At 41.4% G+C, this 21,572-nt stretch overlaps 1 protein-coding gene across 1 annotated transcript in view; it reads left to right on the top strand.

Moving 5' to 3' along the window:
- LOC129204853 (opsin-5-like) overlaps positions 1 to 17,387 on the top strand; it is a 31,584-nt gene extending 14,197 nt beyond the window's left edge. The window contains exons 3-6 of the mRNA XM_054821561.1: positions 9,431 to 9,530; positions 11,679 to 11,783; positions 14,727 to 14,950; positions 15,613 to 17,387. Of these exons, the coding sequence (XP_054677536.1) occupies positions 9,431 to 9,530; positions 11,679 to 11,783; positions 14,727 to 14,950; positions 15,613 to 16,053 (870 nt within the window). The 3' untranslated portion in view covers positions 16,054 to 17,387. The remainder of the gene's footprint in view (positions 1 to 9,430; positions 9,531 to 11,678; positions 11,784 to 14,726; positions 14,951 to 15,612) is intronic.
- The last annotated feature ends 4,185 nt before the right edge of the window (positions 17,388 to 21,572 follow it).

The raw sequence follows: 21,572 nt of genomic DNA on the forward strand, positions 1-21,572 counted from the left end.
CTTGGGACTTATGTTCCTAGGCGGGGGATGTGGATCTGAGCACCTTTGGATGGAGAAAAATGAATCCAGCTCTCCCACAGCCTCCATGGGGAAAAAGGGAGAATGGATCAGCACTCCCTCTGCTTTTCACAGTGACACTGCTTAATTTTTGAAAGTTCTTGCACAGTTAAGGGAAGGATATGGCTGCGAATACCAAGCAATTCTAATCTTTTGTGGCCTGGAGTAAGGCATTAAAAATCAAAAGGGAGGTGAGATATGTCCCTCACCTTGTTCTTTTGGGCACTTTAGGAGCCTCCTTTGCCCACTAGTTTTTGCCACGTCCAGTCTGGGAATCGGGCTCAGAGCCACGACCACCATTGCACCAGGCAAGCAACCAGAGCTGCAGCCCTGCAAAGCTGAGCACAGTGGCCCTTACTCCCTCTTACAGATTCCGTTTCCAGTCACTGCCTTTTGCTGACACTTAAAAAAATCCAGCAATTTTGGTGTTATTAAATGTGTAGAGGTCTAGTATGACATTTCTGAGAAGTAATAATGTCCATCTTTTGCAAAAATAAGAGGTGGGCATCTGAAACACCAAAAGGAAAATTGCAACAGTAGGAAATTCTGAGATCAATAACGAAAATATATGGGCTCTTTCCAGAAGTTTTGAGGGGAGGACTTGTAATCTTGAATAAATTATTTTATATTCTATTGATGGTATTTTCTTTCTCAGAACACGCATTTATCGCTTTTCCTATACACAGATTGTAAAATATTGCTAAATCTTGACTGAGGAAGAAACAGAAGATTAATACCTTCTTCTTTTAACAAAATGTTCTGTAAATTGTCTGATAAATCAAAACCCCTAAAGGCATTTATGTTCTTTTATAGATAGACCTGAAGGACATTGATTTCTGTCCATTTAATATAACCAGTAAAACCAACAAGTTGTTGATGTAGCTAGACTATTGACTCAGTTTGTGATTTTAGGCATTTGTAAATGCCAAGACAGTATTTACGTATTATGGTAGGTGGTATGGTATTCCCTCACATTCTGATGTGAGGTCGGTGAGATGACCGACCACTGGTAGCTCAGCAGTCAGCAACACCAGTTAATAAAAGCAATGGTAGATGGAAAGGACTGAAATGAAAGCTCACAGGCTTCCTTTCTCCTTCTTTCCCAAAACTTGGAAGAGTACTGAGGTATCTGTATGCATTCTTCATCACACTTTTTCCAGTACAACCACCCATTCCTGTTGCTCCACCATCCATTTATTTTCTCCTTCAAAAAATCATCCCACTTTCAACTCCCCCCCTATGTAACAAGCCCCATTTGCATAGATGTCTCACCCCCACCTCTGCCTCTCATTCTCCCCAGCACCTGTCCGTGTGAGAACTCCACTCACCGCAGAGCTCTCACTCATAAAACCCAGACAAATCCACAAGCTGTTCATCTTTACCCCTAGCAACATCCGTCAAGGTGGATAAAGGCTTGCTCCCGCTCACCCTCCCTCCCAGCGGGCCCCGGGGAGATGTAGTGACAGTTGCTGTTATTGTCCTTGCCCACACGTGGGAGCACTCGAATGTTCTTTCATGTTTTTCCTCCTCTCTCTCCCTGTGGGGAACTGTCCGTGCAGACACACCTCGCGTTCACTGGTGCTGGTGCCCACTGGGGCCAGAACGCGTGCTGCAGGAGCACCTTCATCCTCAGTGCGCCTTTCTGCAGTGTCTGACTTTGGCAGAGGTTTCCCGTCCAAAGACTGAGTTAGCACAACCTTGCTTGGTGTAAAAAATCTTGCAGTATCACTGTATATCCCAGTGCCTAAACATGTAGCTCTAAGACTGAGGCTGAGACAGGAGAAAAGAGATTTTTTTTTTTTTCTCAAATCTTAATAGCACAGGAATGTAGTCTAATATCTGCTTAGTTGAAAAAATCTACCTATAAGATGTTAAAAGATATTAAACCAAATGCAAAAAGGGAATGAAAATAGTTATTGACTATCCTAGCACAGCACTGTGGTGTGATATTGCTGGGATTTTACTTATATATAGTTTATCATTCCTGACATTTCTGTAAGATGAAAAAAACCCATAGTCAAATCATGGAACTGGCACTAAGAGCATTAACAGATAAAACAGGTGCTAAAGGTGCTGAAGAAAAGCTGTGTAACATTAGCTCTGTATTCAGCTCACCTTAACACGCTGATTCACTGTGAAAGGTAGGATGTGAAGACTGATCTATAAAGCAAATTGGAAAAAAAAAGTGCCCTTTACTTCGCCTATGCCATGCTACATAAATCTTCCTCTCCCAGATATGTTTTTCTGAGCAATTTTAATATCTCAGATATGATGAGCCCTGGAATGTATCCTCATTCTTGTTTCCTTGAATAATTGAGATTTGGGTACTGAAAAAAAATGTTGTAGAGATCTTCCCCATTTCTTTATTTCTGGTCCTCCTTGATATAATCTGAAGAGTGTGCACATTGCAGTCAAAGAGGTAAAAGCAACTCGTGTACAAATCTGTAAGCCAAATTTAATGAGAAAAATACTTCATCTGCAGGGAAGGTGGGGAAAACTGTGCCTTTGCACAAACAGAATCATTAGAAACATAGAAGATCATTTCAGTGTAACTAATGAGACTGCAGGGAAGTTACGCCAGTTTTCATTAGCCATGAATTTTCCCTCATTTTCCTGCAAATGATTATTTCTGCAGCTAATTGCGACAAATTAGGGAAGTTATATATTTGGTACTTGAAAAATTGTGAATGCTCAAACTACCTGTTTCCTTGTTTAACGAGTTTGATGTAGCCCATCCCATGTCACCCAGGCACTGCGTCAAACCACACACTGCTGCCTGGAAAGGGAGTTCGTTGTCTGATAGTGCTCCTAAAGAACCAGGGACTTCCAAAGCCTAAATTTTTATTCCTGCACTAGCTTTTCCTCTCAGAGGGCTTTGAAACATCATTTTCTTGTTTCCTGATGTGGAAAATAGTAGCCTTCCTCATTCTTCTGTGCTGATGTTTGTTCCTAAGAGATTAAATGTCTTCTCTCCAAAAATGCGGTCCATCACTTAACCTTCATCGTTCAAGATCTTCTCACCACAGCCCTTAACAATTTGTGTTGTTCTGGCTCCTCCCTGGTGCCACATCCTCTCACTGACTTAAGCAAAATTTCATATGAAACTTAAAAATCACTGATAATATCTGAGGGTATCTTAAATATCTCACATTTACTCATCTTCTATTTTACAAATATATATTCCATTAAGTCAGTACACCACTAGTGTGTAGGAAGCAATTCCCGTTCGGCTCCTGACCCTGATCCTGTCCTGACTGAATCAATAACAAGATGACTGATGCTTGCAATGGGCTGTATATGACACGGCATCCAGTATTTCCACAGCACTGTCCCTGCAGAAGAGATGCCATTACACCTGGTGGCGTTCCAGATAATAACTCTTTAAGGCCAAGAATAACCTGTATCTTTTACACTTCCTTCCAGGCTCTCCCTGGGCTACTAGGACTCCTTGGCAACGTCTGTGACCCCCCTGTTAGGAGCTGTCAGGTCCAGCTTATCATACACAGTTGTGATGCAAAGACCATCATAGTCCATACCCACTTTAGGACTATAAGCATTTTCTTGGGATAAACCAGTTATCTTCTGTTTCTCTAGTTATTTTGGTACAGGATCCAGAGAAGGCAAAAGTACCAACCTAAGAGGAGATCTCCTAGCAGCCATGCAGCTTTTTCAGGCTTTCAGGGGTGTAGCATGTTCTTGTCTTGGCCACTTAATGGCTGAACTGGTACCATCACTAACCTGCCCTGCCTTGTGCCTAGGAGCTTTATGATCAGAAGAGTAACTCCACTGGTGGGCGCTCAGCCAGCAATCAGGGATGACTTTGTATTAACCTGATGGTGGCTACGTAAGCAGATTCCTTCTTACTGGGAAACAGCACAGATGATCGTACTTTGGAGAACGTAGAGGGTCACTTGTAATCTCTGGGCGGTCCTGGCAGAGCCTGTGAACAGTCTGTGGGACCTCTGCTTCCCTTGAGACATGTGTAAGCCTCCAGAAACATTTACCATAATATTCTGAAAAGGCAAAGATAGTACTTCTTTACTTTGAAAATAAAAGCATGACTTTAATCTGATGTTAATAGAGCTCAGTTATTGGGGTAGGATCACCACAGGCCACAAAGCCAAGCCTTGCTTTCTGTGGAAATGTAAAGATGACATGGGTGACACATGAGGCTGTTTTCTTCTTTTATCTGTCTGTGTATTTGTTTATATTAATAGTGCCGCTAGGAATAAATAAGTAGGCTCTGAATTAACATCTCCAAGGTAGAGAGGAGTTTTGGCTCAGGCTCACTGGTAAGAGTTTCGCAGGAGCTAGCATGGATGTTCCCAGAGGGTGATGCTAGAGTTTCCCATTTACTGCTTTTTAATTTCCCTGTCCAGTGATTCACAGGAAGACAATGGCAATACAGCATTTAACCTGAAGATGGGAATCTTTCCACTGTATCTGGATCATGAGATAGTATGAGCTGCGTGCTTGGTTGCTTCCTCCCCATTCATTCTTCATGGGTGGACTGGAGAGACATGAAATCTGCCATGGTCCCATGGCATCAGCCCAGAGCTAGAAAGCAGGTGCTCCCAAGCATGTGGAGATGGGGTACTTGAAGTAAGATTATAATCTGATGAGGCTGCGTAAGGAAATTCTGAAATAAATTTCTGTCTATTTGTTAAATGATGTGCCCTTGGTGGGGTTGTTACATTCATAACCATGCTCGTTGATAGGGGCATGTACTACTACGAGTATAAATTGTGACCTGAGAGGGCTACAGCTCTAACAGCTAAAAGTCAGCCCAAAGTAAGTATACTTTGAATCTCATTTGATTAACCCAGTGTATAAACCTAGAATAACCACAAGCAAACAAGTAGATTTATTCTGGATTCCCTAACATTACTAAAGCCAAAACCTGACCTGCATGTATTAATAGATGGCACTAAATGTACATTTAACTATATAGTATAGTTGGTATAATTACACATCTGTACGCATAATTGTATAGCCTAAATACTGCATTCACATTTGTCCTATCTTTAAAATAAATGCCAACAACAGAAAGGTTTAATCACTTGGTGAATGCAAAATACTGTCTGATGCTCTCACTTAATGGTTTAAACTATCTAATCCTGTAGCACATCAGTTCTTACTGTTTATTAGTAAATGAAGTGCCGTTTCTCTCAGAGACCTATAATGGCTTGGGTTAATGCAATCACCTCTAAGAAGAGCTACCTTTTAAGCCTGCGGAGACATTTTAAGAGGCAGAATGCAACCATAGCAGAGCAATGTTGCATGAGCAAACGCTGTTGTGGAAAGTGTGGTAAAAGATAAGTCTCTTTCACTTCCTGTATTGTAGTAAATTTTAAACAATTTGAGTGCTTTAGGAACACTGTGCGTTAGGAGGTTTAAGTAGTCTCCTGCGAAGGCTGATTTGGATTACGAACCTTGGTAGTTCTTCCACTTGACAGCAAAGTTACTACAGTCCAGTTGACACGTTATTGGTATATTGGAGGGATGGAGAATTATGTTGTCATCGCACTCGAGTGGAATATTTTCTCACTTACTGCAAACTTTAAGAACTTGTTAAACTTTAAAACATTCTCTATTCAAAGGTACCTACAGTTGTTTCTCCAAATGTATTTCTTAAAGATTGATTTAGCTGCTTGTTTGTCTCTTGAGGTTGAAGGAGGTTTATTGCCATTATCTATTTACATTATGATCTTGGGATAATCTGATCTGTATTCAAAACTATATTCTGAAAGAGCTTATTGTGATGACTTTAAATACATGCAGTGGACAAATAATCTCTATTTAAAGTTTATCTTTTTATTCACACTTTCATTATCTCAATTTAAATAGAAGAGAAAGGCGGGGCATTGTGGTTCTGAAGGGAAGCAAATGCACTTCAGGAGAGTGGAACAAGTTCACCAGTTGGCCAGCGGAGGGAGCGATGCAGCCTTTCTGGCTGCTGAGATCAATGCTTCAGCCTAAGCTGAAATGTAACAGCTATTTTGGCCATCTGCTTTTGTGCCATTAACTCTTGATTAATCCAATAATAGGAACAATAGGTTATATTTTACTCTGTCTGCTTTAAGTGAAGACAACCTTTATGAATTCAGTAGGGATGCGTAAGTATTAAAGGTAGTAAAAGTGAGGCACACCCAAGCTCATAGCTAAAAATTTGATAGTGCACTGGGGATTCCTGACTCTCCCTGTGTTGAAGCAAAGCTTAAGAAACGAATTTGCATGCAGTAGGAGCTTTATGTATTGTGGGTTGTAGATAGTACACCAAGAACATTAGTGAGATTTAAAATCAGGCACAAGTACAAAGCAAGAGAAAAGACAGCTTAGCTTCCAGGCAACATAAAGGTAATGAGCAAGTTCTGTGAGTATCTGTGTAGCCAAGGGAGTAATATTACTATAGCACTGAGAGAAAAGCTTTGAAAACTGCTAATCTCCTCCTGATTTTTAATGAGTAAAAAGGAAAGCTGGTGGATCAAAATTACCATGCAATCAACTTTGTGTTTATGTCAGAATTCATTATTGCCTATTAACACTGCTCCTATTTGATCATCATTAATAATAGGAAGGACAAAATTGCATTACACAAAAATGGAGGAAATAATCTGACTGTGGAAGGAAGGAGTGGCGGAGGGGTAGGATACAAGAAAAAGAAAAACAAAACCAGGGAAGGGGAAGAGCATTAATCTTCCAAAGTAATTAAATGTTATCTACTATCCTGGTATTTCCTTGACTGTCATTCCATTTATCTTTAAAGATGTAGGAGGCTGAGAATATCATATATTTTTGTTACCTACATATATTAATATCTCTGCCTATAGAAATTGGGACTACGCTAAAGCAGTTTTTCTGTTGCTAACTACTTTGGGTTCCAAGCAGTTGCTTTGGTTGCTGCCTACAGTCAGTGTTGTCTGTTCAGGAGCAGAAAAAGTAGCGGAGATCTTTCTTCCACGTCCAGTAGGTGTATGCTTGAAGTAGGTTGGCTACAGGCAGAGGAAGATCCCTCATTTTCTTCTGAAGACCTATGTCTAAGTGACACCAATATAAAAGTATTGCAGAAAGGACAGACTTGCTGGGAAAAGGCATATGGATAGCTAGGCTCAAGAGCTAAGTCATCACCGATAGAAGTGTGGCAGGGACAGTACTGGTTTGGGGATCCTACTCCCAAAGCAGCCCTAACCTTGTTGGGTGCTCTCTCATGTTTTCCTGTTCCAGATGCGATGGCCTCTGTACAGGCCGTTCTGCAGCTCAAGAGCCACCTCATTTACCTCCTTTATTTATTTCATCCCAGCACTCTTGCCATCCCCAGAGCTCCCTCTCCTCCTCGGCACCTCGCCCCGTCACCTGGTCCTAAACTGCCGAGCTGTGGCTGGCTGTTATGAAACGCTGCTATGACATTGTACGAAAACAAGACATGGTGCTGACAATGGATCAGTCCTATGAACTGTGTTGATTTAGGTAAAACTACGTATTTTTTTTTAGCAAGGCACCACTCCAAAGAAAACATCTTGGCTTGTTCTTTCTTATAGCGACAGAGTTTCATCTTAAATGGTAAAGGGCAAGAGTGTATTTTTAGACCCGCTTTCCTCCCTTGTAAGTGTGCTCGAGGGCTGTTTGAACTGATCACTTAATATAGTTGTCTCTCTTCGGTCTGATGTCAGGGAAGGTGGGTGGAAGAATAATAGTTACATCTGCAGGTGATAAAAAATACACCGAACTATTGCAGAAAAACTCAACCAGTTTCAGCATAGGAGGGCTATGATACAACTAAGAAGCTTGTCCTACTACTTTAGTATTCGATCTCATAGCTCTTTAGAATTAATTTCAAGGTGTTTATTTGCATCATTGCTGAAATACTGCTTCCTTTCTAATCTAATAACTGATGCAATTGCTTAAGCTTAGGCAGCCTGGTTTCTCAGTAGTCCTTGGCCACGCTGTTTTCCGCATCTATGAAGCATTGTTAGAGCAAATGGAGAAGTGGCAGCTGTTTGCATCAACAAGGCTAATGAAATGCAGAGCACGTTTGCATATCCAGGTACTTCACCAATCTCCACAGCACAGAGTGGGCCAAATTCAGCCAAGCGCAGCTTCTAGCAAGTAGCTGAGACATCCAAGGAAGTCTGTTTTCTGGTGTAAACGTGGTTGCATATATACACCAAGTATCAGCTGATCATAAGTGGAGCGCAGGTGGACGTAGATTGTTGTAGTAGCAAGTCTTGCACGTGTTTAAAATGTGGTGGGTCTGTAAAAGTTGGCATTAAGAAGTATATAGAGTCAATACAAGGGCGTTGGTAGCAACAAAAATCACCAGTGAAAGCAATGATGAAGCAGCCCTTTCCTAACCCTTCACCCAATTTAATTTATACAATCTGCTATGGTCTCAGCTTTAAGCCTGGATTAAAGCCCCAGATTCAGTGCTGGGATAAACTGAATTACACGGGACTTGTGCCCATTCACACAAAGACGGAGTTTGTTCCCGTAGAATAATGATGTGCCTTTCTCCTGATAATTTTACCACTTGAATGCCAAGTTACAGTCCAGAGACACTTGCTTAATATTCCTGCTTCAGTCGGCGTAAAACTGGCACCTCCAAGAGCTCCTCTGCTCTGGCCGGTTTGGTATATCATTGCAAGCTTTCAGAAAAAAGGACTGCCTTCAGCGTTTTCCCTGGATCTTTTCCCAGTCGTAGAGTGCTCCCTAGCAGATGGCTACATCCATCGCCACTACAGTCAGCAGCAACTTCCTTCCCATACCCAAAAGTGAAGCTAGCAGCGTTGTAACCGTCCTGCGCGTATATCGCCGAGACACTGACGTCAGTGGGAGCCTACACAGCCAAACAGCTCTGCCTGCGTCAGTCGGAGGTGGTGAGGATCAGGGCTTAATCAATAGCAGGCAATCAGTGGCACCAACATTGCAACTCAATCTATTGGAACGATTTAGCTTTGGATGGGTTTGTTTAATTTTTTTTAAAAGCTTTTCTCACTCAGTTCAGTTTGCATGTTTGTTCTGCCTAACCGGGACAGCTGCATCCAGTGCATTTTTGCCTATTCAGGGATTTTTCTTTTCAGTTCAACCTTTTTCTCCTTCATTTGGCAAGTCATTTCAGGGAAGCATAGATGTAAGGGTGTGTTTGCTTGTTTATTTTATGTACATGACAGAGCACTTATATAATTTTTGAACATTTACTTGCTCACTGATCCTATAGAAGATAACCGCACCTGACATTTTGTATTTCCCTGCTAGTTGGGTTTCTGGAAAAACTTTCAAGAACATTAACATGAAAATGACAGGAGTAATCCCTATAGTTCTTCACCCCTTCGGCTCGCTGCAGTAAAAGAGCATCCTGCATTGCTTTGTTTTTCAGATTGATGGCTTCCTGACACTTCTTTTTGGCCTGGCTAGCATTAATACCCTTACAGTAATCAGTGTGACTCGCTACATCAAGGGCTGCCATCCTGAGAGAGGTAAGGAATAAAGGCAAGGCCCATTCTGCCTTCATGGCACCTGGTGCAAATCTGTATTTCTTTCAGTCACAGGCTATATCGAATATAAATTAGATGATGCATTGGAAACCAGAACACAACACAGTCTTTTACATTACAAACATGTGTGCACAGAGTCCTTCAGGGTTAACCCCAGTAAGAGCCAAATTATTACTAGTACACTTTGGTCACCATGGGTTAAATTCACCCTTGTGCCAAAGATATCACAGGTCCTGCTCACCCGCTGTATTCTTCAAAATGCAACTTAAATTACTCCTAAGCGATGCATACATGGTTGTCTGGATCTCACTGTAAGCAATAAATTTCATCTTCTGTGAGATGATGTTTAGGAAGTTTCAGTCATTGATAAGACCCTTGGTTCGGAAGGCTGCCCTACATACAAACATTTTCACTCTTCAGGGTGTTTTGCCAGGGTTCATGCACAGCAGGCATCATGGACTGCTTTAGATGGCTCTGGGAACATTCAGTCTGCACATCTGGCCTCCAGCTTGTGTAGCACTGCGCAGCCTGCCATCCCCACGTGTCTCTCCGGCCTCCCCTCGGTGGACAGTTTCACACCACAGGAGATGAAAATTACTCCTGCCATCCCCAGAACTGACCATGACCTGACCCTGCCTGGATGGACCCTTGTCTCCTGCTCGTCTCCCACATCTGCAAAGCATCATCACCACAGCATCGCACCCACACTTCTTCCTTCTCTTCCTTTTGATCTGGAACCAGAATATCTCAAACAACCACTGTTCATTACTCTCTCCAGTGCTAGAAATCTTTTACTAACCACTCTCTGGTTTTTTGAATTTCATTATTTTATTAACCTTTGGTATAAATGCCTCTGTAAAGGCATACGAGTACAACTCTGATTTGAAATCCTTTACACATTTCCTGTCCTGTGAAGCCCTCATCAGCAAGTCTATACAAACATGCCATCACCTACTCCTTTCCCTTTATGCCTCTTTACATCACCACACTCACCCCAGGCACTCCTTATCACAGGATCAGTAGAAACCTTTCCTTAACATTCATCTTGGACCTCCTGCCTGCTGAAAATTTTGACTTCCACTGAGAGCCTTAGGTAATCTCTCCTCTTTCTACCTACAACTTCCATAAATTCTCCCTAGTCTTCTTTTCACCCATCCTTAGATAATGTATTATCAATTTTCATGCCTTTGTTATGATTGGCTTGCACCGTCTTTAAGGCATGAACATATTAATGCCCACAGGTAAAGCATGCATAAATACACTGGATGCATCATATGAGTTTTTCTCTCTAATAGCATGAGTAGTATTAGCTGTGAAAAGAACTTCTGCAGGGAGGTCTTTTTTTCCACACAGTTTGTTGTAAAGGTAGACTTGTTGAAGTCATTTTTCAGCAGAAACTGCTGTTGGAGCTGCTAGAATTTGGCTGTGATGTATTCTACATCTGGTATTCATTACATATTATGTGAAGTCGTATTTAAAACCCACGTTTTTCTTTTGCAAAGCTGTATCACATGTTCATCTGAGGGTGCGCATAATTTATGTTTGCCTCTTGAGGAAATCTGAGCAAGCACCCAGTATAACTTTACAGAAACGTTGAGGAACAGAGATTAGTGGATGCATAAATATTTCCCATGTAAATGAAGAAATAACCACAATGTATGGCAACAGCAGGACAGATTAAATAATTTTTATTGAATGGCTAATGTAGTTTGAGCATCTAATGTATTGTCTCCTTTTTAACAGGGAAAACCTTGAAGTGAATAAGAAAATCCTCTGAATTTAGACTTACCTTCTTCTATGTAAAACTTAACATACAACTGTTTCCTGCTTTTTACAAAATTGCAAAACATAAGTCTAATGTAGAATTTGCTAATTTTGCAGTGCTCAACAAACACATTGTCTCCTGCTTAAAAGCCATTCATTTCCACAGTTCACAAACGGTCTTGAACACAAACTTGACAGATGCTTTCAAATTTAAGCTTTTCTTATGAATATGCATTTTTTGCATCTTAATATTTTTTGAAATAGGTCTATTTTCTTTATTAGCTGTTGGCATAGGAATACATTTCGATTATAGAGATATGTTTGCCTTTCTAGCTATTATTTTCTGACTAAACCATGCCATTGCAGGTCACTGCATCAGCAACAGCAGTATGACGGTGGCTCTGGTTCTCATTTGGATAGCAGCTTTCTTCTGGTCAGCAGCTCCATTACTTGGCTGGGGCAGCTATACAGGTAACAGGTATCTTTCAGTTGTACTTATTTGGCACCTCTCCACTTAAATGAACAAAGATACTTACCTTTCTTGCTTGCTGTTTGTGATAAACCAGACTGATTATCAGTGGAACTGAGAAAATCATTCATCATGCATGACGTATGCACAGAGTGTTGCCTGCTTTGGTATCAGCTATAAAGAGATTTTTTTTTTTTTAAGATATCACAGGGAAGACTTGGACCAAGTGTATATTACCTATGAAAAAAGAGAGGCCAGAAATATTTGGCATGATTAAGCAATGCGATAAAGGAAACTATTAAAAGACATCCTTCAAAAACTGTCAAGATTGGGAAGCTAGAAAAGAATACAAGTTTCAGCAAGTTAAACTTGAAACTATAATAAGACAAGCCAGAAAGATTTGGTGAAACAGTTTGTTGAAAATATGAAAACTAACACAGCAGCAGAAGAAAAAGATGTCAGAAAGTTTGTCAGTCCAAGAAGTGATTAGGGTGCAAGATAAGGCCATAGCAAAAAAAAAGGGGGGGGGGGGGAGAGAAAAAATTTTGAATCGTGGTAATTCAATGACTAAGGGATATTCCCACACCAGAAAACTTCTTCATGGGGAGAAGTTGGAGAAATTGTCTCAAATTAGGTCTCTCAAAATTCAACAAAACAAATATCTAGGAATAAATGGTAATGATACAGGAGTCCTAACAACTGAAATCATGTGATTGAAATTGTTCAGCAGTTATCTGCCTGGATCCTGTAGGCATCTGCATCCTTTGAGAAGTCATGAAATGTATGAAGACTTATTAAAGCAGTCTTGTGATATGTGAATTTATCCTCTTACTTAGTAAATACATAAGCTTTGAGGTATCCCAGGACCCTTGAAGTATGGGTGTGAGAAAAGCATCCATTTCTATGATTGGTTAAATCGTCTGTCCTTCACAAACCCAAATGTTACCAGGACATTAGGCTCAATGGATCTTTTGTTTGAGAGAAACCCAAACTGTTTATTAGACTGTTCTAATTTTCTGTCATGTTTTTGCACTCTGGATATGTCACATACTTGGGGGGTTTGGACTGGTCATTTTCTGTGTATCTTCTGGCGATCTGTGTTTTCTTTTTACACTAATCTTATTACCTCTTCATTTGTAGAAGGATTTCTGATGTCCCTTTTTGGCCTTACAATGGAGCCAAGGACTTCTTGGGCATTACTGCCTTGTCATGGCATCCAAGTGTCCCCATGGATCCTGTTTGTACTTTGGATTCAATTCCTTGACATTGGTCTTCAAGACCACCTCCAGGAGCACTTTTCCCTACTGAGAATCGCGCACGTTTCCATTGAGGGCACCGGTGGAGATGTGGGAGCCCAGCAGTGGCAACTCTGGCAGCAGCAGGCAGCGAGTGCAGGCAGACCACAGCACATTACCCCCGGCTTCTACAGACCCTCTTACTTCTTCACAGCAGCTGCCAGGGTCCCCAGCACCCTGCTGATTTTTGGAAATGCCACTTGCCAGTGTCCCTGCAGAACAGGGAAACACAGCCCTGAATTCTGACTCACAGAAAATCTGCAGGATTTTCTTTTCATGTCATCTGGAGGCTGCTTTCTTTTTTCAGTCAAAAGTTTTCACAAACCAGAAACCTGGAATTAAGCCAGATTTTATAGTTATCTTTTTGAATCTTGGGGTCTACTGATGAAAAAGGCAAAAGAGACAAAAATCTTTTACTGAACACATCCAGACAGCAACACCTAGAGCTTTTGGTGTTAAAAATACTGAGCTCTTCTTGATGAGAATCATAAAAGAGATTTTAATCTTTTGCTTCTTTAATTCATCCTGTCTAAACCTCCTATCACCTATGAGGAATTAAGGGATTTTTTTTTTCTTCAGAATTATCACTGGATGTCAGGGAGAGATCTGTTAGCAAATCATGCAGGCTTCACCCATATTATATCTTCAGAACTTGTTAATACTTGACTTATATAATTTTGGTTCATGCTTCATTTATTTATAATTCCATTTGCTGCCATAGCTGTCAGAAAAAACCCAGCTTTTTCCACTTAAAAAGAAAAATCAACAAGTCACAATCTATAGAAAAGCTCTAATGCTATCAAACTCAAGTTTTATATCAGGACACATTTCCAAACAGATCAGAGAGTCTAAAGAAGTCAACTGTTATTCATAAAAGTATGGAAACAGAGACTGCACCTTATTCCCACTGCGTTTCCCTTAAGTACCTGATCAGCCAGAGTCCTTTTGGAAACCCCACTAGCTGCAGATCCTGCAATTTGCCTAACTTCATTTTTAAGAGCCTGCACCTCCTTCGCAGTTGCAGAGCTGTATGCTTTCCATTTAGCAAAAGGTCTCATATCTTTCTAAGTATTTATATATTTCATCTTCCCATAATCTTTATCATTAGCTGTATCAATTTGCTTTCATGGCTCTCGCTATAGTAAAAATTTCATTGCCTTTTCATTTCTATTAAAAAATCCTCAATATTTTTATTTCCTACTTTGCTTTGTTAGTGACTTTTCACATTTGGCATGTTGTCTCTTTACAATTGCTTGTTATGCTGTTACAGCACTCATCTTAGTTACTATGTAGAATATTATTACAAATAAGAGTAGATAACGCCCCATAATATCAAACCTACTGAATAAATGCCTTTTTTTTTTTTCTCCCCTTTAATAAAGTATCACAATTTCCTATTCTGAAACAACTTTTTATGCATTATGGATTTACACTGGAAATCTAAACTGGACAAACTAAACACATTAAAACTTGTTATGGTCTACCTGGTCTTCAAAAATCGTTTATGTAGGAAACTATGTAACAGGTCATTAAATCAGAAAGATCAATCCAGTCTTTAGTGCTTAAAAGAAGCATTTGAACTGATAAATTAATTGCTCAAAAGCAGATAAATGTTCTAAAACTACTAACCAACTTATTTTTGCTTTCCAGATCGCATGTATGGCACATGTGAGATAGACTGGGCAAAAGCCAACTTCTCTACAATCTACAAGTCCTACATTGTCTCCATTTTTATCTGCTGTTTTTTCCTACCAGTAACAGTCATGGTTTTCTCATATGTGTCAATTATCAACACTGTCAAGCTAAGCCATGCATTAACAGGACTGGGTGATCCCACAGACAGACAGAGGAGAATGGAGCGGGATGTCACCAGGGTGAGTTTGGGTTTCATGTTGGGTGGGATTTATCTCAATGAATCTGTCTTTCCAGAAATCGGCCCCAACTAGAACAGAAGAGAACAAAACAAATCAGTCGCATTTCATTTCTCTATAATCTCTAGTGACAGAGTCTGAAGTCAGTGAAGAATACGAGAATTGTTTAAAACTCCTACCCCATCAGTTGGCTAATATTGGTGCTACATCACATGTGAAAAATCATCTAAACATAATTGGAGTGAGTTATACCACACAAAAACAAAAGTTTGGTTTGGCATATGCTCTTTTCTTTCAGAAGTTACGTTACTTCTGAGGATACACAGAAATTACAGAGGAGCTTTCGATTTACTTACCGTTGACTTAAGTCTACCCGGAACCCTCTTAATTCATATAAACATACAGGGGACCGTAGCTATTTTCATTCCATTAGATGAGGCATTGCTCAAGCACACCACCATGCCAAAATTAGACATATAGCTTCTAGGTTTGCCTGGCTCCATCAAAGCTAACTTTTTGGTTGCCTGTACTCTCACGTAAGCCATATCCTCAGGACAATCTGAATGTTTCCCTTCCAGCAACGTGTCCAAGCTACTAATCCCAGTGTATTGCTTCCCTGATTCCTTCCAGAATAGATTTAAGACTATTCTTCTTCTGTCTTTTAGGTTTCTATTGTCATTTGCACAGCCTTCATTATTGCGTGGTCACCATATGCTGTCATCTCTATATGGTCTGCCTATGGTCACCCTGTGCCCAGTCTTACCAGCATCCTTGCCAGTTTGTTTGCTAAGTCTGCCAGCTTCTACAATCCCATTATCTACTTTGGAATGAGCTCCAAGTTTCGAAGGGACATTTTCATCTTGTTCCATTGTGCCAAGGAAGTCAAGGACCCTGTGAAGCTCAAACGTTTCAAAAACCTCAAGCAAAAACAACAAGAGCCTTCTCAGAAAGAAGAGAAGTACGCAGGAGAAATGCACCCTGCACCAAGCCCTGATTCTGGGGTGGGAAGTCCAACCAATACCCCACCTCCCGCAAACAGGGAAGCGTATTTTGGTATTCTCGATACCCCATCTAATAACCCTGATATTGAATGTGATAGACTGTAAGTTTTGTGGCCACTTAACACATGCACCCACTTTGTGCTCAGGAAGACCCTCTTCAGATCAGCGCTTGAGTGATTTCCTAATTCCCAGTCCATCTGTTTCTTGCTATAACACTGATGACTATACAACTCTAGCAAATCAGACGGTAAAGTGATATTTTCCTTTTATGTAGGTACAAAAAGCTACGAAACACATTGCAATGTGGGCAGCACACCCAGTGCCAGAAACATTTGATTTTCACATGCATGCAGGAAGACTGAGTTGTGAAGAGCAGGCATTAGCTAACAAAAATAACTAATATGTTCCTATCCAAATTTTATTAATTAGGAGATCACATTTCCAAATATTTTCTTTTTTTGCTTTTCAACAGTCCCAGCCATAAAGGATTGTTTTAGCTCCATGGTACTGTAGGAGAAGACGGGCCCTGCTGAGATTGCTGTGGAGCTGCTGGTAGGCAAAGCGGTGTACTCCCCGCGGGGTGCCGAGCCGTGCCCGCCGTGGGGCTCCTGGGCCCTCTGCGTGCATGGGTGCATGTCTGATCGTCTGTGCCTGACTCTGTGCATGTCTGTGCAGGTGCTGCGAGTTGTAGATTTTGGGATTTGCTAGTCACTGTTGTCTAACAGTAGCTTCATGCTTTTCCTCCTTGGTCTGCAGAATTATTTCCACCTTCTCTGACCTTCCAGTGAGCAGGGCCTGGCTGTAGCATTCAGATTCAGGAAAGCTGGCCTTTAATTTTACTGATCTGTCTCAAAACTGGTTGTTTTTCTACCTGACTATTAAGGTGGAGCAAGAGATGTTCTACAGGCAATGAAACCAACAACGCACTAAGGTTTTAAGAGTACTGATGAAGTGTGGCATCAGAGCTATTTACATAATATAACCCAACACTTCACTGCTGCTTCTAAAGAAAGTTTTTGTACCTGCCTATGGGTAAAAAATTACTTTTAAGTAAATGTAACTAAGTACCAATTAAGGATAGTGATTTAAATAGCTAAGCTGTAGGCTTAAGTCGATAGCAAGACAATCGGATGTTATAATTCCACCAAGTTTATTTTACAGATTGAAAGTGAGGAGGTATATCTTCATAATTCCCCATCTTGGAAATTAACTGCATACTCAGAGACTTCTGTAAAAATGTCTCTGTATTAGCCATGGAAATTGTGGGTTCATTTTGTGCCGTTTACAAGTTAAAAAATGAAAAAAAAAACCCAACAACATTGGTTGCTATGACTTTTTGGAATCTCACTGTCTGGCTGTGCTAAAATGTAGTTGTTTCGCAAAAGTGTGCTTTTCCAGATGTGTTTCTTGGGAAGGTTACAAAGAGAACCTGCCTTCATTTCGCCCGTTACTCTATTTGTTTTGAGAAAATCACCTGTGTTTTGAAGTTAAAAACAAATAAACATTATAAGCAACAGCGGGGAACTGTGTTTTCTTTCATGGCCACAGATCTGAACTACAAGAGTATTCATTTTTGTGGAAAATTTTGAGATATGGGTGCTATTTCATTACCATAAATAATTAAAAGCAAATAAATAAACAGTTTGCTTCCAGATAAAAGTGCATGCTGTAGCTGCAGAAATAGATGAAATCATTTAGGGCAAAATCCTCTCACAGCTGGATGAAGCCACGCTGGGCTAGCCAAAGCTAGCGTGCAGCTTTGAAAGCTTCTAGGTATAGCACAAAATCCACCTTGGTAACCCTGCTGGGGGCTGAGCCTTCGCACTGCTGAGAGTGCTCAGGTTTTCCTCCAAAGAAAGCGGAGTGCCACGTATCCCCGTTGGATGTGGTTCTCAGAGGTACCCGCAGCCACAAGTGCGCTGGGCACCTACCCGTAGAGCCTCCATGGCCGTAGATGCCAGGTTAGCTTTTAATCTGTATTTCCACTAACTCACAGATAACTAGGGAAAATTCTTGCCCTGCTGCATTGTAGCAATGTGGGCGATCTGCAGGATTCAGACTCTGACGTGGAAAGATGTGAAAAGGGGGAGGCGGAGGAACAAGGCCATTTCCAAGAGTACTCCCAAACTCCAGCTAAAATCTCTACTAGTTCATACGCCATTGAGCACGTACAGTGAGGTTAGATTGGGGAAAGAGGAGGGAGTAGTAAAAATGAGACAGAATAGGAGCAGAGCAGAGGAAAAATATAAGAGGGGGAGAACCAGATAAGAAGGAGAGCAAGGGACCAGGAGCCAAAGGACGCATACTTGCTAAAGGCAACGCAGAAAAAGCCTTGACTGGACCACGGGCTTATGGCTATGCTCCTTTGTGGATGTACAGTAATACCATGGGACTGCACAACTGGAGAGCAGAATATCTGGTTTTGCAGGCTACACGGAAAAAGAGGATGGATGCCTTCGCAGGCACCAACCTGTGCTCCAGGTTCAGTAGCAGCAAGAGCACATTTGTCACTGAAGTCACTCAGGTTAAAAAGCTCCCAAGCCTAAAGCACCAGTGCCCTGTAGCTGCAGCCACGACACCAGCAAGTGGCTGAAGGCAGAAAAAAGGTCCACACTCCAAGCACAGGTAAGGGAATGTGCTTCAGGATTTTAAGCATGCAAATAAACACAAATCAATGTGTGCAACACTTTGCCTGTGTCCTGCTTTTCCTTTCTGTGTTTCCTCCCCTTGTCTCTGGTCCCACACATGCCCAGATGAGGCTGGCCCCTGCTGCTGCCTGTGCAGATGGGCTCCTCTGCCTACTGAGTCCACACCGCCGGTCAGAGAACAAAGAGCTCAGGGGCTTGAGAGAGTCAGAAAGGGAAGACACGATCTAACTATGCTGAAGGGGGATGTGGGAGTCCTAGGCTCAGTTCCAGATGGGTCTTACACTTCCTAGATGGCAAGAATGAAGTACAGCACAAACAGCATAGAGTCCTGGAGTCAAATTAGTCCTCCCCATAACCTTGCTGCTCCCCACAGCCTTGGATTTTCTTACACAGTGGATGAGTTTTAGCAGCAGAGATGCAAGAAGGCTGTTGTCCTGACCGATATTCTGATGACAAGGATGCTATCCTGGGAAACAGGAACTTTGACTGCTCTCCATCTGAGGTGGTTTTACAAGGGAGGTCCCACTCACCTTGACAAACTTGCTCCCAATGCTTTCTCTTTTGAAACACTGTATTCTTACATTTTTCTAATGCAAAAAGACAATGGGTGTGCCAAAAGCAGGGCCAGATTTCGTATCTCCATGAGAGAGGACATCCCATCCTAGTGCTGCTGCTTCACCTTGTGTGAAGGCACACAGCAGGCAGGCAGCATGGGCTTGCTAATAGGACCTGGTTCTTCCACAACCTCTACCAGGGGCTTTTTTCAACATGTGTTGTATTGAAAGGATTAGTGCCAGCCTGCACAGCTGAGATCTCGTGACTACTGCTAGTATCAAAATGGTGTCTTGTCATGAGGTAGGAGGACATTATTCAGATCTTCCTCCCTTTGGCATAGAATTTCTGGCATGTCAGCTTCTTCTGTCTCTCTTGCTCAGCCCTGGATATTACTGTGAGATTTTGTAATTGTTGGGGTTGGTTTCATGTATGACAGACTAAAACTAAGTAGCATCATCTGGCAGAAGGCAGTAGGCCAAGCAATCCTACCATTTCCAAAGGATGCTCGCAGCATTTGCTGGCTTGTTCCAGCAGAATCTGAGACAGAGGTTAGCCCTCTTTTACCCTAGATGCAAGAAACCCAGCCAAAAAAAAGCTTGCTATCTGTTCAATTACCCATTTCTGTACTCACAGCCTTGTTGACATCATTAAAGCACTTCGGCAAAAATGATGTGCCTGAGCATAGTAAAGTCGCTCTGCAAAAAGCTTGAAGCCCTTAAGCCACCCTTTAAAAATGTGCCTTTAACTACTCTACATATTAATTTCCAAACAATTCCCAACTGTTTTGATTAGCTATTGATTAGTACACTCAGCAGGTGAGTTCTTAATGGCTACACAATTCATGAATTCATGTGTATCAAAATGTCATCAGCTCTTACTTGATTATTTCTTATTATCAATATTATTCACAATTATCAGCATAACAGTATTATATCATAATGAGTGCAGTTATTAATGATGAAGCGCAGATATTAATACTCACATGTACAACTTGGCCTTGCAGGTAGATTACCAACATCCCTGTCACTGACACAACCTTTTCACTTAGGTTACACAGTTAAAACTATCAAGTTAACTCAGGATTACTTCTGTTCAATTTCCACATTTAAAAATAGCCTTTTATGGTTTGGGGGAAAAAAAATATATAGTTATAATTTGTTTATTTATATCAAGAAAACCTTTTGGGCCCACATTTTCCCTGCTGGCATTTTTGCCAAACTGAAAATCCTTTAGGGTGTCAGCACATTGAAATACATAGCAACATTTCTTAATAGCTTTGACATTTCTAGTGGTAACATGAATAACTTGTGTGTAGTTGGAGGGAGTGGGATAGCATACTGCAGTCCAGTCCTTGTTCTCAGTAGTATTATGCTTTTTCATCTAATGAGTCATGTAAAAGTGTTTCTTGTAGCAGAGACCAGAAAACAGGAAATCCCCCTCTACCCCCCCCTTAAGACAGTGACTTTATTACAGTGTGAACTACTCAGGCTTGCACCCCCTTGCAGGCTCTCTCCACCCCTATAAATCCTTCATTCTTTGCTGCACAGACTGGTAAGATACAAGAGATACAGAGCATGCCCATCCAAGCATGGTCTATGGTTTAGCGCTTTCCTCAGGAGAGAGATGGAGACAAAATCCCTTCCCGAGGGTAGGGCTGGACAAGAACATCGGTCTCCTGCTGCCCTGGTGAATGCTCTCATCCCTGGGCAACGATGAAAAAGGTGGGTAATGCTTCCATGCCCATATTTTCACCTATCCTGGAGATAAACCAGCCTGGCAAACCAGGTTCTCTTACAATGCTCTGTATGTCTCTCTGTCTGCCTCTCAAATTCCTAAAGGTTTGGAGTCTGAACCTTCTCAGTACAGCAACAAATGCAGAGGATTTTTACAAGCACTTTGGGAACTCTTCAAACCAAAGTGGAGGTGTCTGCAGGGTCAAACAGGTCTGTGTCTAGTATGTGGCATGAAGTGCCTAATTCCTGCCTGCACCAAAGACCCCACAGTAGCTGGCCCCCAATCCCTTCCTGCACTGATAATCTAGGAATATGGAAAGCTATGATATTGTGCAAATGGGGGGAAAAAAAAAAAATACCTCCAGGGTCATCATGGTCAGCATATATTCCTGCTTTCTGGGAGAGGGCAATTAGGTGATTCCAGATGAAGCAGGCTAAAAGCTGAAAACAGGATCTTCTTCAGACAAACAGAGTAAAGGTACTACTGGATACACCAATACACAGATCCTGCAAGAAGCTTTGTGCCTGGAAGACTCTTATACAACTTCAAAAACCTCCATTCAGATTAAGAGAGGTAGCTAAGTGAAGTGCACTGACTGCAAGAGAGAACAGGAGCCTGTCATCTGGGCTCACCTACAGCTTTGAGAATACAAATATCTATTTTAATACATATTTCTGAAGGTTTGGT

Source organism: Grus americana, chromosome 3 (genome assembly GCF_028858705.1).
Source record: "Grus americana isolate bGruAme1 chromosome 3, bGruAme1.mat, whole genome shotgun sequence".
Classification (NCBI taxonomy): Eukaryota; Metazoa; Chordata; class Aves; order Gruiformes; family Gruidae; genus Grus; species Grus americana.